This window comes from Octodon degus, unplaced genomic scaffold, assembly GCF_000260255.1.
Source record: "Octodon degus isolate 3935 unplaced genomic scaffold, OctDeg1.0 scaffold00206, whole genome shotgun sequence".
Taxonomy (NCBI): Eukaryota; Metazoa; Chordata; class Mammalia; order Rodentia; family Octodontidae; genus Octodon; species Octodon degus.
Window position 1 is genome coordinate 2,118,771 of NW_004524782.1, and position 21,807 is coordinate 2,140,577.

Consider the following 21,807-nt stretch of genomic DNA (forward strand, 5'->3'; position numbering starts at 1 on the left):
ATTATCTTAATTATGCTAATCTTAATTATCCGTGTTTTGCTGAATTTTGCTGTAGGAATATTACTGACTTAAACTCTTAGATCATCAGTAGGAATGGGAGTGGTTTTGAATTTGATTCTGTAGTAAGTAATGAATACAGCTACTGTATACCGAATGCAGCCTGTTGTTCTGTGAAACAGGCCTGGCTTTCTGTTCAGTGAACTGATGTCAGTGAAATTGTTACAACATAAATTTAAAATTTTTATTAGTACATGTTTTTGATATATAACAAAAACTTTTAGTGTAAGGATCTGGCAACTGTATCGCTAACATTTAGTTATATTTACTTTGCTTTCCTCATATGTTCTCTGAAAAGCCCCATCACAATATTCTCATCTATTTTTGCTATTACCTCCCTGTTTCTTGTCACTTTTATTCACCTTTTCAAATTATATGCAATTTATTTTTCTCATATAAAATATAATATGTCATTTAACAGGCTCTATGTGATTTATTTTACTTAACATATGTTCTCAATATTTATCTATTTTCCTAAAATTTATCCTATTTATTTCTCAGTAACACTTTATTCTGCATGTAGAACACATTTTATCACCCATTAACCTGTTGATGAGATGCGTATAATTTCCATAATTTGATGATTGCGAGGTCTGCTACTATAAACATGGATATGAATGTATCATTGTAATACAATGACTGTAATTCTTCTGGACTGAAGAACAGGGGGCCGAAGTAACAAGTTTTATCTTCAGCTTTTTCACAAATCTACATACGGATTGCATAGTGTTTGTTTTAGTTTATATTCCCAAAACTAACAACATGGAAAGTTTTTTTCCTCAAAGATTTCACCAGCATTTCTTGTCTGAGTTCTTGAGAGACCTTTCTGAAGTAAGATGGAATCTCAGTTTTGCTGTCAATTTCATGTCACAAACAGAAAAAAGAAATGCTGAATATTCTAAATGTACGTTTTGATTATTTGTACCTCTTTTTTAGAGAAATATTTATTAATCTCATTTGCCCATTTTCTGATTGGGATTTTTCTTGTTTAAGTGTAGTATATTTAAATTCATTTATATTTTAGGAGGTAGATCTTAATGCAGTGAAATGACTGGCGATGTTTCATTCTCATTCTGTAGGTGATCTCTTTACTCTGTTGTCTCTTTTCATTGCTGTGTGAAAGCATATTCCTTTGATACAGTCTCCCTTTCTGATTTTCAGTGTTATTTTTTGCGCAGTTGCTCTTATGTTCTGAGAATTCTCCACTATGCTTATCTCTTCAACATTTTTGACTCTTTAAATTTCAGCAAATTTAGTTTTCCTCTTTCAGTACACAGACAACCAGTTTCCCATCACCTGTTGGTATAGTGGCTACATTTTTGCCAGTGCACATTTCTTGACCCCTTTTATCATGGATCAGATGTAAATGTCCCTGTGGATTCTTTCTGCATACCCATTTTATCCCACTTCCCAACGTGTGCAGTTTTGTGCAACAGTATAATTCTTTTAATGTTATAGCTTTGTAATATGATTTAAAGTCTGATATTATAATGTCTCCACGTTTCTTGTTCTTGTTCAGAATTGTGTTGGTAATTGTGAATTAGTTCTCGTTGTATATACATTTTATGACTTTTTCTAGCTCCCTGAAAAGAACTGTCATGTTTTGACTTGAATTGCATTTTCTCTAGTTATCATTTTTTCATAAAATATCCATTTTGCCAATATGGGTAGTGCTTAATGAGGAACACAAGTGTTAATTCCTTTTTAAAATTACGATATAAATTGTATACTCCGTAATGCCCCAATGAAGACATCACATCTTGAGTGTGTATTCAATAGATCCTCAGTGAGATAGAAAGAGAGAGAGAGAGAGAGAGAGAGAGAGAGCTAGCTCAAAATTTTGGAAATGACTTATGAGTTATAAAAATTTATTTACTGAAATCATAGCATAAGTTTCCAAACATTTGAGAAATAGTTCAATATTGAAGCACAAAGGCATCTGAAAGTCCAAATACGCACAACCAGGCAAGGCTCTCTTCTTGCACAATAACAATTAAGCTTCAAAAATTCAATAATGATGGTATAAAAGGTTTTGGAGAAAAGCAAAAGAGACATATAAATTCAACTTATTAGAGTTATGTATATTTCTCAGAATGAACTTCAAAACCTACATAAGCTCGGAGCAATTTTCTCTAAAAATATAAAATGATTGTACCTCTATATCCTGAAAAATTAACCTTCAACATGATAAAGAAGTGAGGAGTGTTCATGACCCAGAAATTTTATAGAACTACATGAACGCTGAGCCGGCATTGCAAATATATTTAAGGGAAATATAAACAGAATGGCAGAGACTGACATTGCCAAATAACACAAACAAAATATACATTTATCATTGTCAATAGTTAAACAAAAAGTCAATACTGAAAAAATAAAATGTAATGAATGGATTCGGTAAATAGCTTACAATAATAACTCAATATCAGTGATCTTCCATTACAAAAGAAAAGATACAGAATAGAATATTTATTGTAAAGATCACAGCCACATATGGTCTAAAACAGACAAATCTCATACGAAAATTGTATGGAGTAAAATTAAAGGATGGAGAACAACAAGTGCAATCAGATTCTTAAAAAAGGCAGAGTAAACTTCTTGTACTGAGATGCATATTTAGTAAAAACTGATCAGAAGAAACAAAGGTACCCATTCTATACTAGTAACTAAGACAACTTAACAGGAAGAAATAGCAATTATAAAAACACATGCACACACTTCTGGCACAACTTCACAAAATAAAAACTTCTCAACACAGAAAAATAAATAACAATGAATAGAGACATAGTGAGTCTTCAGTATCCCTTTCTTACAAGTAGACAGGTCACTCACAAATTAAAACGTACTAAAAAGGAATTAGGAGTCAAAAAACATCATCGAACAGGGGGAGTTAACAGTGTTTCATCTAATAATAAAATATACATTTTTTTGAATGACAAATTGTTCAAAATACACTGTAACCTAGGCAATATAGAATGCATAAAAAATACAAACCTTGAAATAATTTATTGAATGCTGCAAAAGTATGCAAAAATGAAACTGGATTTCAGCATGAAAGCAAACCACAGATATTATATAACTGAAATTTAAGAATATGTCATTCAATAAGCACTGGAAAAATAAATTACCTAATTATACATTACATTTCTTGTTATATAAGTCTTGCTGTATCTTGGTCTTAACCATCCAGCAGAAAAGTACAAAAACGAGGTATAAAAAGGAAAGCCATATCAATATGCTGAGCTGTGAAAGGCTCAAGTCAACAACTTCTGACATTGCCAGTCCTGTGGATAACCCACTTCTGTTATGGACTACTGGACTGTATTGGATTATTTTGCTGAATTCATGCACCTACAGTATTTAAATGGCAATGGAATACCCATCTCTAACAAAACTAAACAAAAAGGGGATACAAAGGAAGGGCCATTTTGTATCTGCAAATACAAAATAGTATAGATGTACAGTTACTTTCTCTTAACTCAATGAGAAGAAAGATATTTACTAATAGTATTTGGACGGGACATCATGTCTGCATCTTGTACTATGAATAACCAATATGAAGACAATATGCAATGTATTAATTATTGAATCTGTCCTATTAATCAGTTTTAAAACTGTTTCATTGCTATTTGTTTCTCAATAAAATTAATAAAAATAAATACATACACAAAATTATACATTCCAAGGTCTTAAAAACAATAAAAATCCAAATTGAGGATCAGGGAAATATCTCCGCAGCATAAGCACCTGCCTGGCAAACTCAAGGACATGAGTTGGATCCCAAGGATGGCCAAAAATAAATAAACAAACAAATAAGAAAAATTTAAATTAAAAACTAACAGAAGAAAAGATTCTAAAGATTGAACTAGAAAGTAAGTAGAAATAAATGAAAGTAAATGGAATTCAGACTGAAAAATCAGTGCAAAGGGTGAATAGGTCCTTTATCCCTGAGTTGGTCATTTGAACAAAGAAGATGTAAAACCTAGATTAGACCAATAACATAATACAATAGAGGCAGCAATAAAACCCTGTGACCTAAAAGATGTTCTCAATATAGAATTTTACGGAGAATCTAACATGGATGGAACTTAATGTCTTCAGTGAAATTCTGAAAGAACTCATTCTGGAAACTAGAATTATGATGTTACACAAACCAAGGAAAGATGTTTTTTTAAGTTCTTCAGTGAACATAGATGCAAAAAACCTCTCATGAGACCTGGGCAAAAAGAACCCAACAAATTGTTAAGAAGTTCATAATTTGTGATTAAGTTGGCTTCACACCAAGGATGGAAACATGGATCAATATACATCAATTAATAAATGCAGTATATCACATAAGCAAAAATAAGAATAAAAATCAAATGCACCTCTTCATAGGTACAAAAAAAAACCTTTGATCCAATCCAATATCAATTTATGATAAAAAAAGAACCAGCTGAACATTAGATATGAAATCATCTTATTCAAAGTATAAAATATGATGTCAAATCTACAGTCAGCATCATAATAACTGGAAAAATCTGAAAGCATTTTCTTTGAAATCTGGAATAAGAGAAAGCTGTGCAATCTCAACCACTCATTTAATACACTACTTGAAATTTTAGCCAGAACAGTCATGCAACAGAAGTAAATAAATGGGACAGGAAAGAGCAGTAGTTGGCATATTATGTCAACTTGAGTTTAGAAGTTTAATTAATTGACTCAGTGAGACAGAGTTCTTGCTTTGTAAACGTCCCCATGCTGTGCAAGAGGAGAGCACAGAGATCATGTAGCACTACAAACCATCCCTATCCCATGGTAGTCCCTCCATAGAGCTTGGAGGGCCCTCCTACAGTGACTCAGCACTTAAAGGATATGTGAAGGGTCTGGATGAAGGACGGTGGGTGCCACTTCCCAGGAGGAGCTCCAGTCCTCACAGTCAGTTTGCAAGGAGGTTAGAGAGGCTTGCTAGAAGCTGCGGCTGCATCTCTTCCTTTTGCTTTTTGCTGTTTTCTGCCACCAGGTACTGCTCCCCTCTGCCATGTACAAGTCTGCCTTGGAGGCAGAAGAGGATGGACTGAAACTTCCATTAACTTCAAACTAAACAAAAGTTTCCTTTCTTCATTTTGGGTGTTGGGTATTTTGTCCCACCAACAAATAAAAAGTAGCAGAGACAGAAAGGAAGAAATCAAATCATCCGTATGTGCAGGTAACAAGAAGATTCTAAAAATTCCACCAAAAGACACTTAGAACTAACAAATAATTGTAGAAAAGTAATAGGATACAAAATAATATACAAAAAGCAAAAGCATTCTTAAATATCAAGAATAAATCTACTAAGAAAGACATCAGGAATCAAAGTTCCCATTCACAGTAACTTCTACTGAAATTAAAGACCTAGGAATTAACCTAACAAAGAAACTGAAAGGCCCCTACAATGAAAACCACTGTACTCTAAAAAAAAAGAGAGCAACAAGGAAATTAAAATTACATTTCCAGATGATACAAGATCTTACCAAAAAGGTTTCCCAAAACATTTGTACCTGTTTTGTAGGGACAATTTCTTGGTTTTCCCATGTTTTCAATTTGCTCTTTTGTTTTCTTCTTTCTGTTTTTTTTTTTATTTTAGGACAGGGTCTACAGGGTTCATCGGATTTGTAATGATCCTCCTGTTTACAGCCTCCCAAGTGCTAAGATTATAGGCACACACCACCCAGTCTCGATCTCTCTCTCAGCATGCCCCAGGGGTGGGTTCAGCACAGCAAGCCTGGGGATCAAACTCCCAGCCCCTGCATCCACCTAAGCATGCACTTTAATCTGCTGAGCTATTTGGTCAGCCCTTCAACTTGCTGTATTCTGTCACTTGCACCTTAGCACTGTGGGTGATGTTTGATGATACGTGATGCTGGTTTTATTCAAAATTTTCTGTTTAATAAGAACATGGAATATTTAAATATATTTACTATCAACTGAATAATTTCTTATATTTGGAATTTACTCTGCAATATTTCTCATGTCTAATTCTCTTATGTAATGTGTAAGAGTTCATCATGATAATTAAATTTCTATGTTCTCATCCATCTCTCCTTGAACCTTTCTGTCTTCCTATTTTCCTGTTATTTCTCTGTAAATACAACTATGCAAGTTTTAATGAAAATTATTCTTAATTTTAATACAATTTGTCATTTTGTCCATAAGCTTTGCGTGTATGGGAACAATAATTTCTTTTTTCTTAATCCATAGAGACATATATTTATTGAATTTACAGTTAAAATTTATACAGAATTGATTTATAGTATGAGACTAATAACCATTATTGCTTTTACTTCTCTATTATGATTAATATGCATCGGGGCTGGGGAGATGGCTCAGTGGAATAAGCGCTTCCCTGGCAAGCGCAAGGGCCTGAGTTCAATCTCCGGTTCTGCCAAAAATAATGATTAATATGCATCTAAAGTTTTGCTGCAAAATAACTTTTTCTTTTTATATGTTCTCACCTGTCACTTTTGTCCAAGGTTGAAGCCGCCCATCCATAGTGATAACTTACCCTGAAATAGTTAAGGGGTCCCTTCACCTCCTCTGACTTCATGAAAATTTTGCGAGTCCATAAGCTTTCATCTTCAAACATATTTTTGTGTTAAATCTCTACAATACTCCTTGCTAAGAAAATCAACAACATGATAATTTAAAGGAAACTTTAAGGGAAGTCACAAAAGCAGAACCAATGCATTTGGCGGTAGGAATGATCTTTTTGTCACAGACTGTAGTTGGAATCCTGGGCAACTTTTTTCTTCTTTACCATTCTCTTTTCCTTTACCATACTAAAAGCAAATTGAGATGCATAGATTTGATTCTGAAGCACATGTTTATAGCCAACTCCTTGCTTCTTCTTACTAAAGGACTTCCTCAGACAATGGTAGCTTTTGGATGGAAACATTCGTTCAATGATTTTGTCTGCAAACTTATCTTGTACGTTGAGAGAGTGGGCAGGGGTGTATCAATTTGTACCATCTGCCTCTTGAGTGTCTTTCAAAGTATCCTGATCAGCCCCATGAACTCCTGCTGGAAAGATCTTAAAATCAAAGCTCCAAAGTATATTGGCTTATGCATTTGCTTCTTCTGGTTTCAACACATGGCGGTAAATTCCATTTTTCCTCTTCATCTGTTGTACGTGTCAGGAAACTTGCATAGCAGGAACATCACAAAGAAAAGAGAGATGGGATACTGTTCTCTTGTAGATCAAGGGACCATCCTAGGCTCAGTCTATTTGGCACTAGTAACATTCCCTGAAACTACTTTTTCTGTGCTCATGGTCTTCTCAAGTGGCTCCATGACTTTTACTCTGTACCGACACAAGCAGCGGGTTCGACACATTCACAAGACAAATGTTTTCTCTGGATCTGCTGAGTCCAGAGCCACCAAAAGCATCGTTCTTCTAGTGGGCACTTTCTTATCATTTTACAGCATGTCCTCCATCTTTATGATTTGTATTGCTCTTTTTCCTGAGGTAAATTGGTGGCTGATGTGCATTTCTGATATAATTTCTGTGTGTTTTCCAACTATCAGCCCCTTTCTGGTAATGAACCAAGATGCCTCTACATATAATCTCTGCTTTTTTTGGCTAAGAAACACACACTTTTTCATAAGAAGTAAATAAATTGTGTGTTTTGGAAGTAGTCTTTTTCTTAGTTCATTGCTAATTTCTCTGAACTAGGCTACACAGTGTTGGAAGGAGAAGCCTCATATCTTTCTTTCATAGATTAATGAACATTCTGAGTTTCCAAGTGTAGGATTTATGTGGAATTAAGGAAGAGAGAAAAGGAAACTGGTCCAATTCTGGTGTTGAGAGTGGCTTTAGATAAATTAAATGGTCTTGTCCTAACCATTATGCAGATGACCAAAATATTTTGCTACATCCTTTGATGTTCGCTTCTTTTTCCAGAAGTTTTCTATTGAACATTAGTTTCTTTTTTTGAGCTCAATCTGTTTTTCTTAGGGAGTATTAACACTAAAATTATCCTCTTACGACCACTTACATTCTGTCCATGAAGTTCTGCTACGTCGACTGGCATTATTGTTTAATTGTGAAAACTGCCTCCTTCATTCTTTAATTTAATCAGTGGTTCATTCATTATTCATGAAGGAGTCATTTATTTTTCATGGCTTTATGGAGTTTTGTGTGGTTTTTCACATTGATTTCCAATTTCACATCACTATGATTGGATAATATACATTGGGTATATTTAATTCCCTTACATTTTCTTAAGCCTGCTCTTTATTTAAAATCAATTGTTTCCAGTAGAAACCTGCTAAGTTGGTTACACAAAAAACAGTACAATAGTACAAAAAGATATAAGAAATTAAAAGGAAAATATGAGATTATGAAGAAAAAAATTAAGCATTAACTACTCCTTTAAAAAAAAACAGTAGAAATCACTAGTACAATTGTTGAAACTATCCTACTCATACACATAAATATAGCTTTTTTATGTGATTTCTGGTAGTCTAAACAACTAAATTGAATGTAACAATCAGGCAATGCAACAACCTTTGTTGAATTACTATTACTTTGTTCAATGAAATCTTGTATAGTTTTTAATGTTTTTAAAAACTATTTGTGTTTAAAAATAAAAAAATACATTACAATTGTTTGTTTTTTAACCTAAATCATATGTAAAATTTATTATCAAACTCTAAGGCTTTTGCTCCTATGTAGACCTGTCAGGTCACCTTTTATCTGGTAATGTTTTAAATAAGTCTGATTCCCCTGAAAACCTGTATGAATGGTTTTTACTGAAATCTCAACAACAACAGCAGAAGCACAAAAAATAATTGAGCTCTAAAAATGTTCAAACAAGGCAGTTGAAGGTGCTTATGTGGTTATTAGCACAAATGAAACAGGCAATGGAAAACATACAAACACACCAAATAATTATCTTTAAGCAAGAGTGAATTCAGATATGTTGGTCAAGTTGAACTACAATAATTTTTTTTTATTCTTTTTAGGTTTGTAGCTATAAGCAGACTAGTAGAACTTTTCCTATAGGTCATCAATTAGCAGAGATCTCTCTTGCAATAAGTGTCAGAAAGAAAAAAGAGAAATCCCTTTTGTACTTGTGAAAGTGAGTTATTAAGAAGGGATTTAGGTTGATTGTTTCTCTTTTTTTGACAGTTTCAAAACAGGTTAATAGGACCATTTTAATAATTAATACATTGCATATTGTTATCTTCTTAGTGGTTATTCATAGTACAAGATGCAGACATGATATTCTGCCCAATTACTATTAGTTCAAATCTTTCTTCTCATTGAAACAATAAAATTGTTAATGGCACGTTATATTTACACACAATGTTCTCACTCGTTATATGAAATTTGCCCCTGTACATGCTACAACTTGATTCTCCCCCATGTCTCTGCCTTTCTTAGATCCCTTTTTCCCTCTTTATTCACAAAATTTTATTTCCATTTTTTCTTCTTTCATCATCATTTATTCTTTTCTGTTCGTATGTTGCCTGTCCATCCTCCCCAATTTGCCTCCTGTATGAATACTTTCTTTTGATTTCACAGCATCTATTGTATATTTAAGTTCTTAAGTACACTTTTGATGTCTCGCACCAGAGAAACAAGATAGATTTTGCACACATGTTTCCAACTTACTTCACTTAAAAGTACGATCTTAAGGTGCATTGATCACCTAGGAATGTCTCAACCTTATCCTTTCTTATGGCAGAATAGTACCCCATTGTGTAAATATCCCCACATATTCTGTATCCATTCATTAGCTGATGGACATTTGGGCTGTCTCCTAGATTTAGATATCACAAAATGTGGCACTATAAACATGGTGGTTTGATGCTTTTAATTCTTTAGGGAATCAGCATTAAATGGAAACTCTTAATTCTAGTTTTTTTTCGAAAAAGCTCCACACTGATTGCCACAGTGGTTGGACTGGTCTTTTCTTCTACCACCAGGCAAAATGGTTCATTTTCCCAAACCACTCCAACACTTTTTATTGGTTGATTTCTTTCTCTTTTTCTATATATTTAGTACAAGTTGTACAGAGTCTCATTACACAGATCAGTCTTGTAGTGATCCTCCTGTTTTCAACCTCCCAACCACTGGAATTATAGGTGCACGGCACTAGCGACTAATGACTGAAGTTGTCTCATGAAAGGTGTTTTGCACACAAAATAAACACATTTGGGACACTGAAACTGAACAGGAAGAAAGTGCCAAATGATCTGCCAAAGAAAATGCTGAAAAAAAGACATTATTCACCTACAAATGTCTCATTTTATGAAACATTCTCAGTTGCTTTCTCAGAGCACCCTGAGGATGGGGCAGGCATTGCACACCAACGTTGGAATCCTGGCCTGGGGCACTTTAGTTTGCTGAGCTATGTGGCCCACCCTGATTTAATTATTATAATTATTGACTGCTATTGGAACTTTTAGTTTTGTTTGTTCTTTCAAGTTCTGTTATTTCTTTGTTGTATGAATATTTGACAATAAGGGGGGCATCCTCTATTGTTTTTCCATTTCATAATAGACTTCCTGTCTAATTTAAAAATATTTCTCCTTTTTTCAGTATTTTCTTTGGCAGATCATTTGGAACTTTCTTCCTGTTCAGTCTCTGGGTTCCAAATGTGTTTATTTTGTGTGCAAAACACCTTTTGTGAAACAACTTAAGTCATTAGTCGCTGGACAACTCTATTTGCACAATACCAACTTTATCAAATGTATAGATAAACACTCCCATGGTGGTTTTCCTTTCCTCTGTTTCCCTGGGATCAAGGAGAGCTGTGTGTGACGCAGCAGTAAGCCAATCTTGGAAACACATATACATTTGTAGTGCTTGTGACATGTCCATCTGTCTAGTGAAACATTCATGAGGTGTATTTGTTTTTGCACATGACTCAACGGTTTCAAGGTGTATGATGAAATAGTACTCCACTGTTTACAGATTTCACAATTTATTTATCCATTCGCATACTGTTGGACATAGAGGCTGCTTCCAAGATTATTATGGATGGTGCTTCTGTAAACATGGGTATGCAGGTATTACTATAATATGATGCTTCTATCTCTTTTGGTAAGAAAGGCAATAGCTGCATCAAGTGGAATTAGTAGTTTCAGTTTTATGAGAAGTCTCCATACTGATTTTCATTGTAGTTGTACTAGTATACATTCCCACCAACAGTGTAAAAATTTTCCTTTTTATCCACAGCCTCATCAGTATTTGATATTTATTTCTTGATGATGGCCATTTTTTTCTGGGGTGAGACAGAATTTCATTTGTGTTTTAACTTGCATTTCTTGAAATGTCATTGATAGTGAGAATTTCTTCAATATATTCATCACCCATTGTAGTTCTATTCACGACAGTGTCTATTCATTTTACTTCCCTAGTTTTTTTTATTAGATCTCTTATTTTCTGTATGAAGGCAATATAAGATATCTTGCTTCTTTATATACTATAGATATGAGGAATAGTTGTACAAACAATACACCATTCTGTATGCTTTTCATTTTTCATATTTCTTTTGCCATCAGAAGGTGTTAGTGGGATATGATTTCATTCATTGGCAATCAGTTCTATTTTGGGGGCAACTATTCCTTTTGTTTCAGGAAGTCCTTGCCTTTGCCTATAACTTCAAGAGTTTTTATGTTTTTGTCTTTCAATAAGTTAAATATTTCTATTTTAACATTTAGTCATTGACTAATTTTGATTTTATTCTACCATATAATGAGAAATATGGCTCTTGATCCAATATTCTGCATGTGGAAAGTCAGATTTCCCCAAACTGTTTATCAAAGAGTATATATTCAGTCTTGTGGGCTTTGGTCTCCTTTGCCAAAGATCAAATGGCTGAATGTATCTAGGGTTGTTCCTGCATCTACTATTCTGCCTCATTGATGCTCATGTCTGATAGTGTTCAATGACCAAGATTTTTTTTTTCTTTTTTATCACAGTAAGTTAGTAAACTAACTGCAATTGTGGTATTTGAATTATCCATGATCATGTCAACCAGTCGGTTTGCCTCTCAATTGCTACAAGCCAAGTGGAAATATTAGAGACTTGACTTGGGGCGGAAAATTTTCTCTAGGATAAGCACTCTGTTCTCATTCATATCATTGCCTCCCAGCTACATGTGTCGCTCTTCCCCTTTGGATACTGGGCCATACCTAACAGTCAAAATATACTCAGCACTTCTTTTAGTCAGCTGTGCTACCCATCAGTAGAATTTTCTTTTATGATTCTATGGCAAGAGTTAAATCCTAATTATTGATGATCACCATAGAGGTATAGAATTTTTTGAAGAGGTTCCTACTCTCAACCTAGTCATAAATACATGAGAGACTTTCAGAGTGTGATGAATAAAAATTGACAATAAAAGCAAGAACTTTTCAGACACCACTTTGTATTCAGGTACCATCTTAGAGCTTAAATTTCTGAGTTTCGTGGGGGGGACTATTTTTCTTGTAGATGTCATAGTTATCTAACCCAATATGACCACATGCTTTAATAGAAGAGTGCTTGTTTTATACTTAAAATGTCAAATGCCTTTGTTTCTTTAGCAAACGCTAAGCTCATGTTTTATAGGAGTATTTCTGCAGCTGCAAGATGTCATATATGATAAAAACCTAATCCCCTCTTCTATACCTGCAACTAGAACTGTAAAACTATTCTCCCCTTGTGGACTTTGGGGTAGTGCCTTGGTCATGTACTGGTTGTCCCCTGCTGACCCCTGATAAGCTTGCTTGTGATGGCCTTCATCCTTTGTGGGTGACCCAATTAAGTAAGCATGTTTGTCACAATAGTATGTTTGAGCAGACTTGAATGGCAGCATTATTTATCCACAGTTATTCAAGTTATAAAAAGTTATGCAACTATTTGAAAACTGTTTTTTATTCTTTCAGGTTACAGAGCTCACATTATGAAATTGGCTGTACATGTTAACCCTAACAAATTCTGTAGCTCATCTCTTTCAGCATGCATTCGGGAAACAGATAAAGCTTGAATCCATTAAATATTCAGTACTTTTCCAAAGGGAAATCAAACATATTGTCCTGTGTCAGCACCTTGAAGATTCTTCTCCCCAGATCAGTGTGAACCTCTATGAAAACACGGAAAACTGGGCTTAGGAGATAGCTCAGTGGTCTAAGCACTTGCCTAGCAAGTGCAAGGAACCAGATTTCATCCCCCGGACTGCATGCCTCTCTAGCCCCTGAGCACGCCCTACAGGTCATGAAACCGGGTGTGGGGGCACATGCCTGTAATTCCAGTACTGGGAAACTGAGACAGCAGGATCACTACAAGTCCAAGCTGTGTAGTGCGACCCTGTACAATATAAATAAATAAATAAATAAATAAATAAATAAATAATTTTCTTTAAAAAAGAAGAAGGAAAAACCACCTCTTAGAAACCTATTAGAAAGAAAACAAACCTATGAGATTGAGATTCCCAAACAAACTCTGATGAAGTACAGTATGAGTTACTGTCTGACACAAGTAGAACTGCTCTTTGATGTGTTGTTCTGTTGTTTGTGAAAACTACATATTTGATTGAGTTGAATGTTATATCTTTGATATTTATTTTTAAAAGTCCTTTGATGTTTCTCTTAGTTCTCTGTGTTTGACAATGTACTGCTGAAGTAATAGACATTTAACCTTTTTCCATGAATAGGGGCACCTCTCCATGTTCACAAGGAAATGTGAAGGGATATAATAAGGACAGAAGACAAAAGCTGAGGTGACATGCAGTCCTCTGTCTTAAGAGGAGGAGGAGAAATGAACAACCACCACATGTGTGTTTATGCATACATTTGAGAAATTGATCACATAACAACGTATTACACAGATACTAATAACTGGAATTGTCTCAGACAAGGTGCTTCATATCATTGGGCCCTGTGCCATTTCCTTGCCCCACACATGTGACTAATTTGCATATTCAGCCAGGTCCCTAAATCTTTATGTGCTTTTGTTTTCCTTTGGAATATTTGAATAGATGTTATCAATTTATGATATTTACATATTCTAGATGTTAATTTTATTGGTTTTATGGAGTTAATGGATAACAACTTCTGGTTCTATTTTTTCACATTTTCTTTTTTCTTTTCTTATATTTAGGATAGGTTTTACAGGGTGAACAGGGTCCCATTGTGTATACTGGATTTTTCATATTTTCAAATTCAGTATTTGAGGGGCCGGGGAGATGGCTCAGTAGAATAAGTGCTTGCCTGGCAAGCGCAAGGGCCTGAGTTCAATCCCTGGTTCCACCAAAAATTAAAAAAATTCATTATTTGTGTAAAATGTTTTCATATACTAGCATTTCTTATAATTTTTCAATCTTATAGAAAATCTCTGAACCTGAAACAGTAAATAAAATCTGAAGGGAACAATAGATACTGTTAAAAGAGAATGAATCTATTCAAAGGGAAGGAATTATTGAACTGAGAACAGGAGAGAATGGGGAAAAAAGATATGCCTATGTGTGTATATGCAGGATGTTTTGGGAAATTGTACTGTTGATTTCTGCTGGTCTACGGAATGGAGAAGTCAATGCTTAATTTTTTATCTTCTTGTCTCATTTTTTTCCTCTTTCCTAATTTCTTATACTTTTTTCCTTTTTCTGTCTTTTCCTATTTTGCATGCATGCATCTGGTAATCTGAATAAGGAGTTGAACGCAACACTGCATTACAACATATATTTTAAGATCCATATTATCTTATTTAGTGAAATTCTGTATCATTTCTAAATTTTTAATTCCAATTTTGTATTTTCTTTAAAAAAGGAAAGAAATAAGAAATAAAACAAAACTCAAAAATAAAAAGCATAGACTCTCCACATAGACCCTGCGTCAATAGTTGCAGAATGCTTACAGTTAAGTGACTTTTTCTGAAACTAACAATACTGTACGTACACGGCACAATGAAATTTACAAAAGGTTTATCCAGCATTCAAATAAACAGTGATCTTTATATTTCAATATATAAGAAGAAAACCTCCACAGACTTCATTTCCACCCACCCTCACCCTGTTTCCACACATGCTTGTAAATGCTTCATGCTATACATGTTTCTAATCAAAGTTGCCTATTTAGAAGTCATCTTTTTGCCAAATTTCATTACATGAGAAATTTGGAATGTTAGCACACTAACCACATGGCTACTAAAGGATATGGTGAGGTTTACCCACCAAACTGTGTTTAAAAATAATTTCGTGAAAGTAAAAATAAAGCCGTTGTCATGTAGCTTATTTACAAGAAAGGCCAGAAGAAACCCAATTAAAAGATGCAAATGGTTACTGCCCTTTAAAAGTAAATATTTGCACTCAAATTATCACATTTGACAAGTCTAGTGTAAACAACTGGCTTGACAAAAGTTACATAGGCTTCCACACTCAAGGTCTGGGTCTGCTCCTTGGAAGTTCTGAGGGGAAGTACATAGCGATGACATATTCCTGGATTTAGACTCAGGAACTCTGATCTGCACATGCCACACACTCATCTTTGTCACATCACTTCTTCCATACCAGGGAGTTCCTTGAAATAAAAAATAGTTCATGGAATTTAAGGACTCGGTCACTTTAATGACATAAAGCATTTAAAATCCTTCCAAGAATGCTCTGAAAATAGTCTTTGCAAGCTTGAAAATCTTTAAACACATAAAATCTTTCTATTTTTAATGCTTACGTCATTGGAAAAAATCATTAAACTCTGTATACATTCTTAGTTATTTTACTCTGTGAGAAGCCATTAACTGGTATCTATTTTATAATAGTGTTAGCCATTTTCTTAAGTTTCTATTCCCCTGCTGAATTAAGTTTCTGCTCCTTCCCACCTTGCCCATTCCCCATGATATGCCCCAGGGGCGGGACCTTCCCCTGTTACCTAGATACCTGCTGACCCCAAGAGCAGAGACTTTCTCATTCCTAAACTCCCTATATATACCCAGCACCTCCCCTGAATAAACGTGACTTGATCAGAATCCTGTATTGTCTCCATTCTTTGTGTCTCTTGTCCCTTCTCATCCCCACTCCCCCTCTAGGGTCCTTGTTGACTAACCCGCGGGTTGGGACATTACTCTCTCCTACTGCAGCCAGTGTTTCTGAGACAAACTGTTTAGATTCTCCTGGGAGGGCATCTACATTCACGATGGTTGTTCTGCCTCTGTCTTCCTCTGGTTGGCACCTGCTGGTACATCAGGGCTTGCAGAATCTTAGAAAGGGAGATACTGCCCATAACCATGATCTGGTTCATTTACTACCATCATCTGGTAGATCTTGGCCCTTACTATTCTGTCCAAAATGGTTTCAAGGACCTGCAGCTTCTGTACTTCATGACACCTTCCAAATACTGTGATTGATGCTGCATAGTGTGTTTTGGTTATTGTATGGTTTCTCAGCAGCAACATTAATTACACCAAATTTGGAATAAACATCTGCAACTTTATCTTACTTTATGTCCAACAAAGTAAAGGCGATTTTCACCTTTCTACCAATGTTCAAGGCTTTGATTATGGGGCATCTGGGTGGATGAGTCTGGGTGGATGAAGGCAAAGTTGCAGTAAGTTCTGATTCTGCTTCCTTAGCCTCTGCTTCATGAAGGCAGGCTTTGGCATGTCAGACATAAAAAGCTAAAGGAACTGGAAAATTCTTTTGGGAGTAAGTATATAAAATGAATTCACACAAATAGGGTCAATAACTGGGCTTACTTTTGTGGGTTTTAGTCTTGACCAATGCATATACAGCATTGAAGACTTGCATTTGAAAGTATAGCCATCACAGTTATCTCACTTACTTTTCTGTCATTGCTGGGAAAATACTCAAAATTAGGGAAGGAAAGGTTTACTTAGCTTACAGTTACTTGGACATTTCAGTGTATACTCAGCTGGCTCCAAGACAGAGCACCAGATGGCAGAGAAGAGCCATTCATAGTGGTGGCAAAGAGCAAGAGCAAAACGGAGGAGTAGCAGCAACATTGGTAACAGAGAACAAGCCTCGGCTTCTGGGCACAGAGCCTGGTAGGGTACTGCAGGAAGGACAGGCCAGTATCAGCATGTTATCAGGCACAGATGGGCTCTCTAATCTTTTGGGCTCTTATTTGTTAGAGTCAAAAGGAAAGATGTGCTGCTAGGTCAATTTTCTGTGTGTAGAAGGGATCCATGGACACACAATCAGTTTTATAAGTGAAAATATAGGAGCTGAGTAGATATCTCAGTGGTCTAAGCACCTGCCTGGCAAGCTTCATTATGTAAGCCCAATTCTTGGTACCACATGCTATGCTGCCTGGAACCACTGGCAAGTTAAGCTTGCATGGTGGTGCTCGCCTATAGTCCCAGCACAGGGGAGGCTGAGACAGAATGATCACTATGAGTCTCATCTGCGTAGCAAGACCTTGCACTAAATAAATAAATAAATAAATAATAAAATGAAAACATATTAAAATCTAATATTGTAACAGGTTTACTGAAAAATTGTTGAATAACTTTATGTTACAAGTAGTTTTTTTAAAGGATGTACTTGGGAAATAGTTATGGGTGTAGCTCAGTGGAGGAGCCCTTGCTAAGTGTGAATGCAGCCATAGGTTTAGCCCTGAACACCATACAGGCAGGGAACAACAACAAGAATGACAGCAACAAATACATGTTCCTTTTAAGAAAAGTCAACACCCTAGTAATAAGCAGAAAATAGAAATAGAAAAGAAATTTCATACAAATAAGTTGATAACTAATTCCTACGTCCATCACAGTATGAAAATTACAAGATTAATTTCATTTACAAAGATGAAATAGGTTGACTACATTTCATTGAATATTTATTTCAAAAGACAGCTGAGATATCAACATAAAAGCAGACAAAAGGAAAATGTAAGCCATATATTTATTAGGGTTATGCAGCAAAGTAGCAACAATATAAAAAACAGAGGAGATTTTATGTTCAGAATAGCTGTTTTATAATTAATAGGACATTAAATAGAAAATAAATATTCATTACAGACAATTTTCTGAAATTATTATTGGATTAGTCATAACAAGCCAAGTGATGTAGATGTAGGGAGAAAAGATGATCTCGGGTGGGTGACCTCCAAATGATATAGGGAACCTCCAAATGATATAAGGGAAGTGAAACTCCTGACCTGACCTGCCTGAGTTCGTGTTCTCTAAAACTGGAGAATGAATTTTAGGAACAAATGGAGGTTATGAGCAGAATATATATATTGAGGGAAGGAAAGCTCCTGTTCAAGACAGGGGTATAAGGGGGACCCAAGCTGGTGGTACCCCGGAAGCTGTCTCTTCCAGGGACTTTTATACTGTAAAACCATGCGAGTCTAAGGTGGAGAACATGGAAAGTCGCTTAGGTGGATGTGGGGTGAGACAAAACTATGGTAAACCAATGGGACTACAAGCACCATCGCTCAAGTAAAATTGATTAAGTCCAGGACCAAATGAGGAAGCGAGTCATGGAGCAAGTGGGCTTGAATGTAGAACAGCACTTTATCTGGTAGCTGTCAAGTAGCAGTTGGCTTAATGACTCTTCCTGGCTTTCTCAGGGTGATGATCAATCCCAGATGTTAACCTTTAGAGAGATTAGCATTTGTTTGATCTTTGGTCTTTAGTTCTACAGCAGGAGCATCCATCCCTCCCACAGTTGTAAGGTATCTTGTTTTCTGTGTTATCTCCTTTGAGGGCCTGGCCATGTCTGACTGCCTGTAATATTTCTACCTAATTTGGCTGCTTAAAACAATGTGAGTACACACATGCTCCTGCCTGAGGGAGAAAAAAAAACACATATGCATAGGTATTTATACATGTATCATGTTTTAGCACAATCATATAAACTACATTCCTCATGCGATATACCTGCAATTAAAATTCTGTAGGATGGCTAACTAAAAAATAAGAATTGTGCAAAACTTACAACTTACATGTTCTTCATCAGACTAGGGCTATTTCACCAGTAGCAGCAATTGGTGTTCATGGTTGGAGGGCTGAGATGTGTTCTAATAGCCTGTTTCACAGATGACAATAGTGTACAATAATCCTAACTTTCTTCCTAGCATTTCCCCAAAGAATACATGATGATCTGGACAGTCTCTCTCTCTCTCTCTCTCTCTCTCTCTCTCTCTCTCTCTCTCTCTCTCTCTCCAATCCTGAGTCCTCGCGTGTAGGAGACCATCAGGGAACTATACATGCAACGAAGTTTCCTAACCAAAATCTATTCATGTCCTATTCTTTATCTGAGGGCATGACACCTTCATTTAAGTTGCTAGCAGATGGCCAGTATGGAGCAAAATGTCTGAACATGATTTTCAATGGGACACAAGTAGAATGAGTGTAATGGTATCAATTGATGTTGCATATCATTAGCATTATCTGCAGAGATAAATTAATTAATTTTGAGTGACTCACACAGTTAAATGTCAATTAATATTTAATATTTGTACAAAACTCAACTTCAACAATATTACCCTCTACTAGTGAAAGCAGGGATTTAAGAAGAATACCCATGAGGCAAAATATTCTAGAGCTCACTTCCACAGCACATATTCTGAAAATGTACTCAAAATGTACCTGTGATAAAAAAAAGTCTGAATGAGGGGCCAGTGAGATATCTCTGAAGACTAAAGCAGCTGCTTAGGCAAGCTTAGATAAGTGCAGTGATCGCGGTTCGATCCCATACCATATGCCGCTCCATCCCTGGTCCCAGGGAGTGATGAGCTGGGCCCCTAAAAAAAAAAAAAAAAGGTCTGTATGAGATGGCTCCACAGTGGGATTCTTGCATTCTCTATGTCAAATAAGCCTGCAATACAAAAGAGAATCAAATTGTTATTGAAGTTCTCTGAACCAATATGTTATACTAAAACCTCACTTATGAGAATTTGATACTTTGCCATTAAGAAACCAAAATTATAGAGTTAATGGTTCTCTTACACACATTTGCAGAATTTATTAAGTTCTTTCTTAAACTTATCCATTGTTTTACTGAGGAACTAGAACCATAACCACACAGCCACACACCCACACATCCACACAAATTCGCACACCTGTATTGATGTTGCATATCATTAGCATTATCTGCAGAGATAAATTAATTAATTTGAAATGCAGAAGGTGGAATTTAGGTAAGTGAAGGCTTCATTCAAGTGCTTTGAAGGACTGTATTCTGTTACAGCTCAATATAAAATGTGGACATTTTCCCACTAAGATACACAGAGAAAGCAGGAAAAATTCTATTTAGAATAGCTTCTAGAGTAAAAGAAAGTACCTAGCACTGCCCTAACAAGGAGATCAAATAACTTGTAAAATCAAAATTATAGAAAAATGAAAACAAGTAAAGGAGAAAACACAAAATTTAAAGACTTCCCATATTTATGGCTCTGCAGAAATTATGATTTCATTAGTGTGTTTGCATTTTGTAGCAATTACATCCATTCTGGGCATTTGGTATATGTACATAATATGTATTAATTATTTTCTTTTTCCTTTTCTACTTCCTTCCTCCCTTCCTTGTTTTTCTTCCTTGCCAAGTCTTACTAGACCTTTTAATATATTTCATACAAACAGATTCTTCAATTACCATGTCACATGGTTCTATTTGCAGACACAGAATTGGAAATCAGAGGCTGTCTTCAATACAGACTTGACAGTGAATTGGCTGTGGTTCTAACAAATCACTTAAGCTCTGTGCTCATGCTGCCGTTGTTGAAGAGAGCAATATTTATCCTCTCATCAGTTTTACAAAGCCTATATAGCGATGATTATGTTACAACCCAGTGGAGCAGCACAGTGAAGTTTCACAGAAGAAAAATGGCATTTAAGAATAAACTATACTAATGCCATTTGGCATTACAGAGGGACCGTAATAAAAAAATTCAGCATTTTTGCTTTGCAGTAACCCTCTGTTCATTAAACTGTCAGTGACACTGGAGGGGACACTTCCAGAGTCTGAGAGAGGACAGGATTGAGTAGATTCCCTCCAGTCTCAAATTTGAGTTCAACTTTAGCATGAAAAATAAAAATACAAGTCTGTATTGAAGACAGCCACTGATTTCCAATTCTGTGTCTGCAAATAGAACCATGTGACATGGTAATTGAAGAATCTGTTTGTATGAAACATATTAAAAGGTCTAGTAAGACTTGGCAAGGAAGAAAAACAAGGAAGGGAGGAAGGAAGTGGAAAAGGAAAAAGAAAATAATTAATACATATTATGTACATATACCAAATGCCCAGAATGGATGTAATTGCTACAAAATGCAAACACACTAATGAAATCATAATTTCTGCAGAGCCATAAATATGGGAAGTCTTTAAAAAGGATTCTGAATCCTTCTAGCAATGACCTGGAATGTTCCTCTATCTCTAGCTCACATTTCAATTTACAAAAGGCCTCTACTCAATGGGTCATTGTTTTAGTTTATGTCCAGTTGTCCTCCCCAAGCCTCATGCCGTCATGGGGTGGGGACTTCTAGAGTTTGAGATTAACACATGATCCACTGGAATTATGGGTTTAGTACTTCTGGGATTATGGGGGTGTCCAATGATGGATGCAGAGTCACCTTTGAAGATTATTATCCGTTGTGCTGCTATAAACATGGGTATGTATGTATTACTATAGTATGATGTTTCTAACTCTTTGGGGGAAGAAAAGCAATAGCTGAGACAAAGATAATTTGTAGTTTCAGTTTTGTGAGGAATCTCCATACTGAATTCTTTTGGTTTTCAAAGTTTTATTGATAAACAGATAGCAATGAGATAGTTTCAAATC

General features: G+C 35.5%; 1 protein-coding gene and 1 pseudogene across 1 annotated transcript; one reads left to right on the forward strand and one right to left on the reverse strand.

Moving 5' to 3' along the window:
* Nucleotides 1-6,757: 6,757 nt before the first annotated feature.
* LOC101568790 (vomeronasal type-1 receptor 4-like) lies at nucleotides 6,758-7,690 on the forward strand. The gene has a single exon (XM_004644684.3). It carries the CDS (start codon nucleotides 6,758-6,760, stop codon nucleotides 7,688-7,690), a length of 933 nt encoding a protein of 310 aa, XP_004644741.3.
* An 8,499-nt stretch (nucleotides 7,691-16,189) lies between these two features.
* Nucleotides 16,190-16,805, reverse strand: LOC101569176 (annotated as a pseudogene).
* Between the last annotated feature and the right edge of the window lie 5,002 nt (nucleotides 16,806-21,807).

Bases quoted from the DNA above. Each gene is read 5' to 3' on its own strand.
- LOC101568790 (XM_004644684.3), top strand. From the start codon at position 6,758: ATGCATTTGGCGGTAGGAATGATCTTTTTGTCACAGACTGTAGTTGGA.